Below are 16,481 nucleotides of genomic sequence, written 5' to 3'. Positions count from 1 at the left end.
GACTAATTGTTGGATAGCTAGGTTGGTAGGTAGATAGGTAGGCCTAGATAGTTTATATTAAGTTCTTGTTGCATGGACTGCTCAGTATCACACTTGCAATTTTGCTGTTGTACTGACAATATGGTTTACAAACGTCATTTTAGCTTTAACTAAAAAGAACATTGAGAAAAGAGGAATGACTTGAGTGTGTGCAGTGGATCGCTAGAGTAATCTTGTGTTACAGCAGATGTGTGAGAGCCAGCTGCCTGAAGTCTGTCCTCCAGATGATCAGAGCTGTGGAGGCCAGAGAATGGCATAAGGGGATTGGTACTTTGGGCCAAGTTCTTAACCCTCCTAAAAGCCTCGTGTGATGTTGGCAAAAAAAAAGGTTTATTTAAGGCCCTTCTTATATCCTTGAGTATCAGTGTAGATACGCCACACTGTCTGTCAGCTTTCCTGATCAAATATTTAGAAGATTATCACTGTACATGTGGTAAAGCATTTCTAACACACTGCTTAGACATTTTACAGGTAGCCAATTGATGTGTACATTGTGTAATTTTACATTTTGACATTATACACAAACGATACCTTTTGGCAATGGTATATTCCTCTGATGTCATCTGTGATATCTTTCTCAATTTGAAATGTTTCTGAGTATAGCTGCTTTTAGTCTGGCTAACTCTTTCTAACTCTTCTCATCTTGTCTTTTGATTTCAGGGCACAGGGGTTCAAGTCTGGACAAAGGCGGCATTCTATTTACCCTCAATCGAATGTGAGCTCTTGCTGACCTCTAATATTTAAAATGGGGTTGTCATGGAAACTGCTGTTGCTGCAATTATTCATGGGGTGCCTTTCAGGTAGGCATCCTAATAACCTGCTCTATAGACTTTCCTGTCTGTTTCTATGGCATACACTTGTCCTTGTCATTTACTATTAAGGGCAGACCTCCCATTCATGAATGTCTCTTATCTTCTGGAGCCAATTAAAGTTTCCACTTTTTTATGTTGTGAAGGCTAAAGCCATTGAATTCTTCCAGACTGGCACTGTGGCGAGGTGAGCAAAGAAACAATATTTGAGATAGTCTGGCCTTGGGGAGGTTGTTCTTATTAAAGAATAAACTTTAAATCAACATAAATATAAAGTGGTCAAGGAGACGTGGTGCTCAATTGAAAGAGGGGTTGTTTTATTTGTAGTGCGGGTCACCAATGCCATTGTGTATGTTCAGGTAAGAGAACACTGTTGCCTTTTTGGCAGCGGTGAGAAAGTGCCATTACGTTCTCCTTGGTAACACTTTATTCCTATCTTAAATTATGGGATTTGATGTTTAGGCTTTATACTCATTCATCTTGAGTAAAATAAACCGTTGACATATTCCCATTGTCACTGAACTGTGCCTTATTACATAGGCCTACAGTGTGGCCGTTTTACCACACAGGCAGACTTCATGATTTAAAGACCACCTTACTTTGTGTCAAAGTTGGAGAACAGATGTGATAATGTGTAATTTAACAAGCCCTTTGAGAGACATGAATAGGTTAATGTGCAAATGAATCTACCAGCCATTATTTTATTGGAGAGCACAATTTATGTTCTCATTTAGCCAAGTGGAAGCACAAAAGCCCCATTATTGATCTCTTTTTGATGAAGCAGTTACATTGTCTTTCAGTCACTGGGAGGGTCAGACTTAATCCTCTTGCTTTTAATTCTTTGATTTAAAAAGGGCTGTTTGCTCTTTTTTATGATGTTCAGGAACTCCTTCAGTGTGTGATTTTTGAAACCACTCGTTTCTCCGCTAGCAGGTTGTGTAGAATTATTATCTCTCGTTATATGTGGAAATACGTCACACTGGGAACCTGCGTTATTGGCTTCCATTTGATTATCAATCAGATTTTTTTTAAAGTATACATAAAACATATATTAGTGGTACTATTATTAATAAATTGCATATATAAGCCACACACATTACATCTAGCCCCGAAAACATACACTTATGCAGATTTAGATTTAGATTCTGCCAGTGGTGTTCAATTTATTTTTAAAATAACAGTTAATTGTTCATTAATAACAGCAAATAACTATACTGCTAAAACAGATCTTACAGCATTGTGAAATGGTCATGATATTCATCCACTCCAACCAAATACTAATTACATTAACAGCAAACCCACTCGAAATGATAATTGGCAGGGCCGGCCCGAGGCATAAGCGAACTAAGCGGCTGCTTGGGGCCCCCTCGCCACCAGGGGGCCCCCAAGCGAGTTTTTTTTTTTTTTTTTTTTTTTTTACATATTAGGCCTAATTAAATTAAACAAGTGACATAAATTAATGAATGGATTAATAATTCAAGACAAGAAAATTCTGATTTCATGATCAATATACCTGCCTACAACTGCTGCTGTGTCTGCAGTGTTTGAGTCATATGCGCATAACCTCGCGTGCATAGAAAATTCGTGCGCAAAGTCACGGTAGCCTAATGTTAAGCCATTTCACACAAATTTGATTTGATCAATGATTTATCCTTTAAATTTAATGATATTCAGAACAGAACAAGAATAAAAAAATAACTATAAACAAGCCAAAACGAAATAATTTAAAGCGAAAGTGAAAGCGGATCTCTCTCATTAGAATCAAAATGTTTCAACATTCGCGATGGATTTGGATGGTAAACTATTATTTATTATAGGCTTCTTTGTACTTCACCCACGTTCCAATATCGAGGGAAAAAATCATCCTCTTCACAAGCGCAAAAATGTGCTTGAAATCCAATATCGAGGGAAAAAATCATTCTCTTCACATGCGCAAAAATGTGCTTGAAATCCAATATCGAGGGAAAAAATCATTCTCTTCACATGCGCAAAAATGTGCTTGGAAACATCACAGTGGAGCGGTGCTTAGGCTACGCAGCGCTGAATGGTACGAATTGTAGGCTACTACTGACTATTTAAAAAGAGCAGTGTAATTTTTATATGTTAGTTTGACTATTTTATTAGTATTTTTTATTACGGCTATAACGAACAGGCTGCGATGTCAAGATTGCAGTGCTGGAATAGCCTTTGTTGTGTGTGTGTGTTTGTGTGTGTGTGTGTGTGTGTGTGTGTGTGTGTGTGTGTGTGTGTTTGTGAGGCGCGGACGCGATCGAACAGTGGAAACATAAACACATACTCCGTCATGTTCATATAAGACATCATTCAAACTGCAAAGGGTTGCAAAACGTTGGAGGATATTTTGCAAATATTTTTTTTTTAATATGTTTTTTGACAGTTTGTTTTCAGAAGTTTCAAACAGTTAGTAAAAGAGTAAAGAAAAAGTTAAAACATTTTTATTTAAGTATTTATTTTTTATTAAGTAGGCTATTTATTTTGTATTAATACATAACCTCATTGTATTAATTTATAATGTAACATTATAGAGTGACATTGTGTCAATAATCGTCAAGCACAGGTGACTCCGCGTGGTGGGAGGGGGCCCCCAAATCAAATTCTGCTTAGGGCCCCCAAAAGGCTCGGGCCGGCACTGATAATTGGATACCTTTGTGATTTAATTACCAGCCCTCAATACGCTCTGGAAAGTAAAATATTTTACCTGTGTCAGATGTGAAAAAACTAACAGCTTTCGTTTGCTTCATCTCTTTGAAAGCTGACTATACAACCTGTAAACAATTACATCAGTTAAACAGTTTGCTTTAAATTCTGTCTTTTGAGCATATGGCACCAGGTCATTTTAACTGCAGGAGAACACAATAGACACACGGACAGGGGCGGACTTTACCATTAGGCAAAGGTCGGCAATTGTCTTGGGCCCCGAGTTACCTAGGGGCCCCCAAAATGCCCTATTAACTTATGCTTACGTTTTTTTTTTTTTTTTTTTTTATATATTTCTAAAACTCCATTTGCGAAAAATGGCATCAATCATTAGTGTCGCAGACAGGAGGGGGCCCCCCCGCCTCACTACATTGGACTATTCCATTATCTCACTTTTACTGCGCATCTGCGAAAGTGAAAAGGCTGTGCCAAAAAACTGACGGAGAAAAATAAGTGATTGACAGACAGAGTGTACAGAGTAGTAGACAGAGTAAAAATGAAGTGAAGCTAGCTACCCAAGTGGTGCTGAAAAAAGGAGGAAGCGGGAGGAAAGCAAAAAGTCCAAAAAAGTGCGTGGCGCGAAAGATAAACAACACGCAGTAGTAACAGGAGGACTGGGAAATAGAGCAATTGATCCCCAGAGCAAGACGAGTCTAAACGCGAAAATTTAAAGTTTCGAAGTTACCCAAGCGGCTCAAATAAAAGAACTGAATTGAAAGAAAATGGACCATGTAAACATTGTAACATGTTTCTGTTTAGGAGTAAAGAAGTGTATGCAGGGTTTAAAGGGGACGTTTTTTTTCCTCCTCTCTAACCTTTACTTCCCCGTATTGCCTATCCACCATTCAGTCGGTACATATTTTTTTCGTTCTCTTTTAAAGATTGGATGGGTAGGCGCCCATAGCCTACCTTCGCCTTGGGCCCCGATTTGCTAAATCCGCCACTGCACACGGATGTAATTGCGGTTGATTAAATGTGCTTTGATTGAGGAGTAGAAACACAAAACACAAAGAACACAATCAGAGAAAAACACTTACATATAGTCCTGATTCATTCAGTTGTGTTTCTCACCAGTTGAAGCCAAACTGAATTAGATGTTTTTTTACATTTTGGGAAGATTTTTCCCTCTTATAAATTTTTATCATGAGCAGCCTGTGTTAAATAGAGTAAGGAACTGGTGAGAATGAAGAGAAATGGGATTGGGAAATATCTCTACTCGACTGAATCTTGAGTCGAACCTGTTAATAAATGGGTGCCACAGCTCAACATGTGCAAATGAGTATAAGTACACAAAATAAGTATACAATATAGCATTCTTTTAAAACAAGCACTTATTTTGGAAATCAATTATTTCAGACTCTTGAATGTAATTAAATGAAAAAGTATTATATAAAATACAATTAGCTGAGCATTAGAGTGCATTTTAATTAAAGTAAAAATGTACTTTAGTGTGTTAAGAAACATAGTCATGAAAGTGTACTTTATTTAAGTACACTTGAGTGGCCTTTATTTCATTAATATTATATTTTCTGCAAGTATTTTTTTTAAAATATACACTTTTAAGCTTTGAACAATTCTTTTCCACAAGGCTAGACACATCTTAAAACAATTACAAAGAATATTTATCATTAAATTATATTTACCATTATTGATATATAATTGATACATATATACATATAAATGCTTATTTGTCTTTCAGTAAGATTGAGCAGAAATGTCAATTAAAAAAAAGCTCAAAATCATAAATACACAACATAATTGATCCACTGGGATGTATTTTATGACTGTGTAGCTTACTGCAAGCTCATTACAATTAACAACTGAGTTAGCCTAAATATGGCACACTTAATTGCTTAAACTGACGGTTCTCTACACTCAGAGCTTCAGGGCCCGTTGTGTGTGTGTGTGTGTGTGTGTGTGTGTGTGTGTGTGTGTGTGTGTGTGTGTGTGTGTGTGTGTGTGTGTGTGTGTTTGCGTGGGTGTGTGCAGGTGTGTATTTTAACTTACCAAGATTGGCTTTTTCATTTGATAAATAAAACCCTTGAATCAGAATCAAACGGGATTGGAGGGCACACAAACGTCTAAACCCTCTCTCTCTCTCTCTCTCTCTCTCTCTCTCTCTCTCTCTCTCTCTCTCTCTCTCTCTCTCTCTCTCTCTCTCTCTCTCTCTCTCTCTCTCTCTCTCTCTCTCTCTCTCTCTCTCTCTCTCTCTCTCTCTCTCTCTCTCCCTCTCTTGCCCTGTGCGCCCTGTCTGTGGCTGGATATTCATGCTGAGGTAAGCTGGCCGAATTCATCGGCTTGTCAGATGGTATTGAATTTGAGATTAGTTTTTATTTGGGCCTCCAAATTGCTCCTTGCTCACCCACCTCCCCCCCCCCCCCCCCAAGCCCCGGGAGGGCTGCACTGCCATATAAATTCTCCCCTCAGGTAAAGAGAGAGAGAGAGAGACAGAGAGACCTGCTTTCTCCAACTTCCTCAATAATGACCTCCCTTTCCACCAAGGTGGGCTTTGTGTTGTAAACCTCTTGTTAGTATTCTGTGCTGAACAGAGATAGATAATTTCTCAGCGACAGTGTCTCTCTTTGGACAGCTGTGGTCTGTTGACAGAAATCACAGCACCAGTAAAGCCCTCAGTCGAATCCTCACAACGTAACGTCAAACCCGCAGGCGACGACATGGTTTCAAATTACTCCCCATCAATATTTTAATAACATCTTGTAATATTTGCAGCATCACCAAAGCTTGTAATTACATGGTGTTTCTGAAACAGACAGTTCCGTCCTCTTGTCCTCTGGCAAATGCGAACCTTAATTGCAGCTTTAATTCCTTGTATGATAGAAATTCGCTCTCTGTTGCATTTCTCAGGTTTGCATCAGCTCCAAGCTCAACCTGAAGTTTTGAAACCTCTCTCGACCTTGTCTTTATTAACATATGTCTTATGTCTTTTGGTTCCAGATTTGGGTATCATATCTCATTTAGCGGTTCCATGCATGGAAAATTGCTCATGCTGATTTTGAACAGCTTGATCAGATACAGACAGATGCTTTAGTCAATACTGACTCCCCCAATTGACGTATTCCAGAGCCTTGATTATGAGACCAGTCTTTGTTTAGCATGGATGAGTCACTTGATAATGAATGCGTGTTTGTGCATCATAAGATTGCATAATAAAGTTTTTGGCGGGTACATGTGTAAGACATTATATCTACTAATCCCATGGGTGTGACTTTAGTTTAAAAAATAGAGGGGGCGGTAGGAGGTTTTGACGTCACGAAATGGCACATGCTTGGAGCATGAAAATTAAGTTATGAAAAAATGATTTAAAATTGATCAGTGGTTGCTGGTTTGCTGGTCCCGATGTCTGGGAATCGGGAGTGCTGGTGGGCCAGCTACTGTACACCAGCTCAGTTTTGCTTGAAAACAGCATGACTTTGCTGTTAGACCAGCACTATATCAGCTCTATCCATTTAAAACAATCTCATAGCAATTCATAACTTTTTCATGTTTTCGTGAATTGGTGGCTAAATTGAATGATTTCATTTGTATGTTTCGTACGATCTGTTTACACCCCAGTGACAGGTATGTTTAGTGGTCGATTTGTTGATTTAAGACAAGTTGGAGGTTGTCCTAACATTAAGAGGATATTTACAATGATTTTTAAAAATATTCTTTACAATTCTTCTTACATTTTGTCTTTAGAACAATCTTAAGAAAAAAGTTAAGAACATTCTTTAGAACTGTTTTTGGGACATTCTTATTTTATTATTTTTAGGGCTGTCAAGCAATTAAAAATTGGAATCTAATTAATTACACGATGTGGCAAATTAATCACACATAAAATTTAGCTGAGAAATAACCCCCAAAAGATCATTTAAAGTCATCATTGTGTTAAATAAGAAAAATCAAAAAGACATTACAATAAAAGTAGCTTTAGAAATAAAAATATTTTATTTGATTCAACATTATAACAGTATTTATTATACAAACTTTTAGGTTTCAACGGTCATGAGAGTGAGTAAATGATGACACAATTTTCATTTGGGTATAGTTGGGTGAACTATACCTTTAATGTTTTTTTTTTTATTAAAGGTCCCATTGCATGAAAATTTCACTTTATGTGTTTTTTTAACCTTAATATGAGTTTCCCTAGCCTGCCTATGGTCCCCCAGTGGCTGGACGTTTTGAGGGGTGTAAACCAAGCCCTGGGTATTTTTGAGAAATTGAAAGCTCAGACGGGCGAATCTAGAAATCTACCCCTTATGTTGTCATAATGGGAATGGTTACCTCCCCTTTCTCTTCTTTGCCCGCAAAGAGAATTTGGCCCGCCCATGAGAAAATGAGCTGCACGAGCGCGATATTGTTTTTTCCTCGAGAGACATCATGGCTTGCAAACGAGCGAAGCATGGCAGTTTCTCAGTGTTTGGATGTACAAATGAACACAAAAGTATTTTTTTAGTTCCTTCATCCAAGCCTCTGAAGAACCAGTGGGTTATGTGAATTTCTGATGTGTAATTGTTCAAGTTCAGACAGATAATATTTCTCTCAAAGTCGTTTAATACTGTTTATGCATCAGTAAATCAAGCCAGTGACTAAACGATCAACTTCACGTCGTTTCTCTTAGTAGGATGAAAATAATCTAATATACACTCACCTAAAGGATTATTAGGAACACCATACTAATACTGTGTTTGACCCCCTTTCGCCTTCAGAACTGCCTTAATTCTACATGGCATTGATTCAACAAGGTGCTGAAAGCATTCTTTAGAAATGTTGGCCCATATTGATAGGATAGGATAGCATCTTGCAGTTGATGGAGATTTGTGGGATGCACATCCAAGGCACGAAGCTCCCGTTCCACCACATCCCAAAGATGCTTTATTGGGTTGAGATCTGGTGACTGTGGTGGCCATTTTAGTACAGTGAACTCATTGTCATGTTCAAGAAACCAATTTGAAATGATTCGAGCTTTGTGACATGGTGCATTATCCTGCTGGAAGTAGCCATCAGAGGATGGGTACATGGTGGTCATAAAGGGATGGACATGGTCAGAAACAATGCTCAGGTAGGCCGTGGCATTTAAACGATGCCCAATTGGCACTAAGGGGCCTAAAGTGTGCCAAGAAAACATCCCCCACACCATTACACCACCACCACCAGCCTGCACAGTGGTAACAAGGCATGATGGATCCATGTTCTCATTCTGTTTACGCCAAATTCTGACTCTACCATCTGAATGTCTCAACAGAAATCGAGACTCATCAGACCAGGCAACATTTTTCCAGTCTTCAACTGTCCAATTTTGGTGAGCTCGTGCAAATTGTAGCCTCTTTTTCCTATTTGTAGTGGAGATGAGTGGTACCTGGTGGGGTCTTCTGCTGTTGTAGCCCATCCGCCTCAAGGTTGTGTGTGTTGTGGCTTCACAAATGCTTTGCTGCATACCTCGGTTGTAACGAGTGGTTATTTCAGTCAAAGTTGCTCTTCTATCAGCTTGAATCAGTCGGCCCATTCTCCTCTGACCTCTAGCATCAACAAGGCATTTTCGCCCACAGGACTGCTGCATACTGGATGTTTTTCCCTTTTCACACCATTCTTTGTAAACCCTAGAAATGGTTGTGCGTGAAAATCCCAGTAACTGAGCAGATTGTGAAATACTCAGACCGGCCCGTCTGGCACCAACAACCATGCCACGCTCAAAATTGCTTAAATCACCTTTCTTTCCCATTCTGACATTCAGTTTGGAGTTCAGGAGATTGTCTTGACCAGGACCACACCCCTAAATGCATTGAAGCAACTGCCATGTGATTGGTTGATTAGATAATTGCATTAATGATCTAAATACTTAAAAAACTTCTCACGATTCGTTAATCCCTAATAGTAAAAACGTATAATAGCTGTAATAGTAAAAGTGTATAATAGCTGTAATAGTAAAGATTTTCGAGAGAGTTCCACATGTAATGCTAAATATTTCATATGCTAGCATGTCAGCCAATCACAGCAGTGGGCGTTTACACTGAAATTTCACAGCAGACATGCCCCTTCAAACATAGCGTTCAAATCAGAGGCTAAAATCAGGCTAGGAAATATGCCTTTTATTTCTAAATTATAACAACTTTTGATCTTAAAAACATACTAACATTATAAGGCACCCCAGGAAACATTCTAAAATAATAAAATAATCCATGCAATGGGACCTTTAATATGAAAAAAAAAACATTAATGAAATGATACTCTAAATAAGAAACTAAAACTGTAACGCCAGTAGGTGGCGGTAATTGTCTAAATGAGTAAGTCATTGGGCCCTAACATACACCTGGTGCAATGCAGCGCCAGGCGCAATGCAAGTGTTTTTTTGCTAGTTTCAGCCCGACGCAGTTATCATTTTCACGTCCTGCGCCACGTTGTTTGAATAGCAAATGCATTTGCACCCATTTATGCGCCCATGGGTGTGCTGGTCTGACAATGAGGTGTGTCAAGGCGCATTGTTGGCGCGATGCTATTTTGAGGCAAATGAAATAGACTGCATTTTTTTTGTTATTTAAAGAGCGCTTTAGTAATGTGCGCCTATAGGCGGGTTCACAACACGCGTGCACTTTGTCCTGTAGATGGTCTGCTCTCGCGATTTAATCTCGCGCACGAGCAGATCCGTTTTCTCGCTAGGTAAGCGTTCAGTTTTTCCGCTTGCAAATTCCTCCTTGTAAATAGCGAATCCGCTAGCCTGACTTCGTCATACTCATATTCTAGGCAGAATGTGAGTCTGATACTGCTCCATAGAGCTTTGATTATGAGGCGTGTCTTAACCGAACCAGGAAAAAGAAAAAACTCTGCACTCAATTGTATAGACTTACAACCAATCAGAGCAACGCAGTAAGTTCTCTTTCATTCATGATTTGTTATTAATAACTTTAAACAGAATCATCAGCTGATCCGCGGATTATCAAAAATACGACACATTTATAGGACATAAAAGGGTCTCTGCGGCAAAAGTGAAAGTAAAAGCACAGAAAAGCACCCGTTTCAATAAAAGGATATATCAAAGTTTATAACAGGGTCGGGACCAGACCATACACTCGCACATCTGTATAAAAGTGAAGTCAACGCATCTTGACCTTGTGGGTTTTTGAGAGGAGTTTGTCAAAGGCTGGAGAAATTATCTGTAAAAAAAGAAGTAGGCTAAGTCCTTCCACAGCAGAGAAATTAATATTTAATAAAATTAAATTATTAATAAAAATCTATAAAAAAGTGAGACATTGTGGCTTGATTTCTTTTATTAATATTCATTTTTCATGACCAAAATAACATTATGCACAGTGAGGAGCCTACAGGTTACAAGCTTCACATTAGAAAAATACGATAATAAAAAAACACATTTTTAATGGCTCGTCAAGGTTGTTTCAGATCAGCACCTGCAAGTGTCGGGTGTCGGATTGTTTCGAAGCCTCGACAAAATATGGCACATTTGCTTCAACTGTTTCATTGTTTCACGAAGCCTCGATCTGCCTACCACCAGTTCTCTGTTTGTCTTTTAAAATTAATGCGCTGTCGTTTTCTTTTATACCAGACGCGATAGCGGAATCTAAACATCTTAATTCTCCAGCTGCAGTCATCTTTTGTTGAAAACCAATTCAACCCAAGCGCTATTTGATGACGTGGGTGATTACGTAACCGCAGATCATCTGTCCATCAACGATTAAAGCCCGCCCTGGCAATTTGATTGGCTCGGCCTTCTGGGAGCCGAGCATAATTACTCCTCAACGGATCGAGTCCAGACCGAACTTCCCGACCAAAAATGTTGTGGGCGGGGTTCGGGCTGGCACCCAGGCTACGAATCCGCCATGGCGTGAGCACAACTGGTTTTTAAAGGGATGGGAGATGAGACTCTGATTGGTTTATTGCACATTATGCCCAAAACACACCCATTCCTCATTAAGAGAAAAGGGACAACTATTTTAGACAATGCGCCTGGCGCACCGACCATTTTTCCCGTCGTTAAACTAGCAAAAGTGGATTCGGACACGCCCTAAGTGAACTTACGCCATGCGCTTCAGACCATGCGCTTAGATAGTCACTCATTAATTCATATAATTTGTTCAAATGGCTGATTCGCTAAAAAATGAAGTAAATGGCTCTACATGAATGGGCCATTGAATCAATAGTTTACCCGATTGATTCGCTTAAAACGCGGATTCATTTAGAAACGAAACCGCTGTGTGTTGGTCGGAGAGGCACATTTGGACTATTCGGGACAAAAAACATGTGATTTTGCGCTCGTTACTCGTGTGATATTGCTTAACAATATCATGATATAAAAATGAGACAAAAACTCATAAAGGGGCATTTTTGCCCTGATATCTTGAATGAATTTTAGGGTTATTCTAACTGCATTCTATAGGCTACATCACGCAGTGAATTGTTGCACTGCATGTTCATCACCAATCAACTATAGCGTGGTTGGTGTTTTTTTTTTTTAACTGATTAATTAAATGAATGTGTTAAATTGACAGCCATAATTCTTATATAATATTCTTAATAACAAGAAAATCAGTTAAAGTCCCCCTGTAGTCAATAATTTTGTCCCTTAAAACTCATCTTTGATCACCAAAATGACATATTTAAACATTTTTTCTTGAAAAAAAATGTCTTCATTAAAACAAATTTCTTCACGTCTTAAAATAGCTTGAATGTAACCCTTTCCCTTATTTAGTATTCGTGATTCTATGAATATGCAAATGAGCCCCGCCTCCACTCACTCACACCAGCTCAGGGATCCACTCGTTGATGATCACACGTTGACCTGATTGGTTACAAGGTAATTTGTGACGTCAGAAACATCAGCGATTTCAAACTGCGTTTTTGAGACTGTCTTTAGATCACTGCAGTTTGAAAGAGAAAATACTCAGCAATGGTGTTGATGACTGATCAATTTGCACATGGTTTGACTAAAAAGCATATTACAAAACATTACATAGACATATAAACAACATAAAAACTTTATTTTCACAACAGGGGGTCTTTAAGAAGAATTTTATTCTTAAGAATGTTTCATGAATCCAGCCCCAGGATGAGCAGTATTTGCTCATCATTAAGTCAAAACCGAAATTGAAACAAAATTCAGAATATCCAGAAATCATTTAAACCACATCAGCCATGGCAAAACGTGTAAATGACACCTATATTGAATCCTTTTCATGAGCATGTGGTTGAGTTTATGACTGTGTAAGTTATGAATATTGCTGCACATAGTTAGTAGTTTGTTAGTAGTCTATGTAGTAAGTGCTGCAGATTTTGTACAATTTTTGTTTAAAATGATCTTGTTTAAGATTTTTGTTTTGTTTAGCTGCAGTTATCTGTAAAAGCATTAACAAGCTTCACATTTTCGTATAAAAATAATCTATAATAATCTAAATAATGTAAAAATATCATAAGAGAGGATGCAATGGGAAGTGGGAAATATGACTCAACTAAACAGTGGAAAGCACTGTAGTAGCTAATGGGAAATCAGAGTAAATATTATGGTTGTGAAGTATCACTTTATCATTTGCTCTCACTCATGTCTTTTCATCTTCTCATGTTTCCGGTTGCATTTAAGAGTTAAAGCCCTTGTTGACGGTGAGATTGAAATTAGCCTTGGTGCAGTGTATTCCCCATTCAATAGATTTCAAACACCTCCACTGAGAGCTCTTCTGTGCTCTATTATCACCCAGAATCACAATAAACTCCACCTCTCCTGCATTAGTGAGATGCTAATTGAACACTAGGTAGACCAATTTAGCATTCCAGCGTGGAAAAAACTGTTAGTTCCGAATTTTCAGATGCATTAATTCAGTTTGCACCCCTCTGGAACTTGATATCTGCACATGGTAAATAAACAAACTGGTGTGTGCTTAACATGAAGTGATTTCTCAAGAGGATGGTTTCCTTTGAAATTAGTCCCGTAAATGTAGGTTAAGAAAGTAGTTGGTGAGCTGTGAACGCATGTCCGTTGCCTCTATTGAAGAAAGATTTTCAGAAGTAGTTACAGTACACTGGAACACATACAAGTCATACATTTTCCATTAAGGGGAAAAATTTGCGCTTGATTGCTTGATTTTTTAACCTTTATTTGGGCTTTTTTTATAATTACATTATTAAATGTATCTGTTGTCTTTCATGTCAAATACTTACATTTAACCAATTGCTTCAATCTATTGGAATGTTATGCCAATATGAAATTTGATTAACATCAATATAAACCCTCTTTACACTGCAAATATGGAACAGAAGCTGCATCTGACATGGCATTTATGACAAAAAATAGAAGACTGTTGCTCTTGATATAATTATCATTAATGTCAATTAATAAAATACATAAAAAGTTTTGTGTTTAAAGGGGTCATATAATGTAATTTTTGTACAAGCTAATATGAATCTTTAGGGTCTAAATTAAAAGTTTGTAATATACTTTAATTAAAAATTCTCATTAGTATTGTAAGAAAACACTAATTTTACCTGGTCAAAAACAGCTCTGTTTTCAGCACGCCGTTTAAGTGTATGTGTCTTTAAATGATAATGAGCTTTGATCACCCCGGCCCTCTGTTCTGTGCGTACACCGTTTGTAACACAATAACCATAACGCGTTGTTCATTATAAACATGGGATTATGAATTATATTGAGAACGTCATATATAGAAAACAGTGTAAACAGCCGCATTCATCGTGAAGCGTGCAAGCGATTTGCAAAGATTAATATAAAGATTAATATAAAGGTCAATAAAACGTTACACTCACTTCAGTTCTTCTGGAGGTGCAGCAGGAACACAAATAGTTGGTACCGAATCTTTTTCAGGAGCAGCTTCTTAGCAAAACCAGCTTTTTACTGACCTCGTTTGTAAAGCAGTCTGGTGAAATGATTCGCGCAAACATGAAAGCATTGACGTTGATTGTGGGGAATTCCCTTTGAAAACAAACTCAGCCACTGCGTCTTCAGCTGTACGGATTTAGGAACATCAAAATGACTGCTGTGTTCCTTATTACACCCAAGAACAGAACACCAATCGCTTAGACGCCATTCAACTCAGTGCTCCAGCTATCAGCAATGAACGCGCCGGTTGGAGCGGGCTATGATTGACAACTCACTCACGAGGGCGGGTCTGTGTTGAACCGCTGCTGTCAATCAACCACCGTGGGAGGGGCGTCGATTTTGTAACGTCACAAAATCGAACAGCTTGATTTGAGATGGGGGGAAACATATAAGAAGATTTAAAAAAAAACACTGGATGGATTTTTATCATTTTATGATGGTTGTGTACAGGCACTGCCAACACACATTTCAGTACAATCAACTTGTAAAAGTGCATGTACCATTATATGACCCCTTTAAGGAAATGGCACATCATATACTCCTGCATGCAAAGCAGGCTAAGAACCATTTATAAATGAGTTTATTGTTTTTTTTATTAGAAAATCAAGACTTCACATTGTTTATTTTAGTAGCATGAAAAAAATAGCTGCTAATTTCTCTGGATAACATGTTTGAAAGGTCACAAAAGTCTAACGGCAGATACAGCAAGAAACAACGAATAGTTTCAGTGTAGATCTCATTTAAATGCTCACAATTTATCACATTTTTTTAGACAAACCATGGAAATGTTTTGTGAAGTTTTGGACACAATGCAGTAGCATTTGACTTTATGTTGTGTTAATCGGCATAAAATGAGTTTTAGATTATGCAAATTGCATTCACTCTCGCATAAAAACTCTCCGTCCTGCTCATTGTTGGGTGGATGTCTCATCTTGCTGAAGGCCATTTGTGCTTAATAAGACAGGATAAGTGGTTTGCGCTAACCATCAACATGTAATTACGGAGAATAATAAACCACACAATTTCCAGACTTTTAAGTGTTTGCACGATACACACAATTAAGCTACTTTCCTGCAAGTTAGTGGCTTTGGTATGAGGAAATCGCATTAGAAAGCTTCATGGCTCACCATGTGTTTCTTGAAAATGTAATAAGCTCTTGTTTTTTTCTGTGACTATGAATTTTAAACATAGGTGGTGGATGAGCAGTACAGTATGTAAGGAAATGTACTGCCTCAACAGGGTTTAAGCTCAAAGTTCTGTATTTCAACATTATGTTTTGCTCTTTTGGGTGTTTGCGATATTAGCATCTTGAACATGCAGGGTTGCTAACATCCTGCCAACAATAATCTCAAGTGTTTTTAAGATGTCTTTGATTTCGCCAAATTTATGCTGCCCTATTGAATGACAGCTAGGCTTTCGTCCAATGAACAGATGGATACCTTTCAGAACAGCTTTGCTCTAAAAAGCACACTAAGCTAAACTTAGCATTGACTAGCCGTGTAACTGTGATCTTTTACTCCTCACCTTTAGAAGGCAGCGGCCCTCTGAGGCCAGTATTCACCAAACAGCCGGGAAGTATTGTATTCCCTCTCCATCTTAATGAGCCCAGCCGGGAGGTCACCTTCAGCTGTGAAGCCCAGGGACATCCGTCCCCATCCTACAGGTGAGATCCCAGCATGCTGTTTAATTTTGGTATAAAAAAGCAAAGACCAGCTTTATTTGATCATTTTTTGTCATTCAATCTAGGCTTGCGTTCGAGTGTAGGGACCTTGGAAGTTTTCCTGAGCGCTTGAACACATGTTGGATATTTCTAACATGAAGGGAACTCTTTTTCAGGCTGCCAAAGGCACATTATTTTATCAAAGAGTGGAGCTCTCCATTCCTGCTATAGACCTTATTCAGAGCAGCGCCATGACAGGTGTGAAAGTGAGGCTGTGAGGGATAGACTTGCCATGTTTCCAATGGCATCCGCTCTAAAAAGCTGTATGAAGCTCCTAGTTTACTTACAATTCACACAGCTTATATTGTCGGGAGTTTTTGGTCAGCTGAAATTTCTTGGAAAGATATTTTTCCAGTGTTTC

The 16,481-nt window shown here is 38.4% G+C and overlaps 1 protein-coding gene across 1 annotated transcript in view; it reads left to right on the top strand.

Moving 5' to 3' along the window:
* Nucleotides 1-784: 784 nt before the first annotated feature.
* Nucleotides 785-16,481, top strand: part of cntn3a.1 (contactin 3a, tandem duplicate 1) — a gene marked incomplete at both ends in the record, with an annotated part of 58,465 nt that continues 42,768 nt past the window's right edge. The window contains 2 exons of the mRNA XM_081385994.1: nt 785-839; nt 15,931-16,063. Coding sequence (XP_081242120.1) covers nt 785-839; nt 15,931-16,063 — 188 coding nt within the window. The remainder of the gene's footprint in view (nt 840-15,930; nt 16,064-16,481) is intronic.

The sequence above is a fragment of the Scardinius erythrophthalmus genome (genome assembly GCF_964197995.2).
Source record: "Scardinius erythrophthalmus genome assembly, chromosome: 15".
NCBI lineage: Eukaryota > Metazoa > Chordata > Actinopteri > Cypriniformes > Leuciscidae > Scardinius > Scardinius erythrophthalmus.
This window is presented reverse-complemented; position numbering and strand designations above follow the sequence as displayed.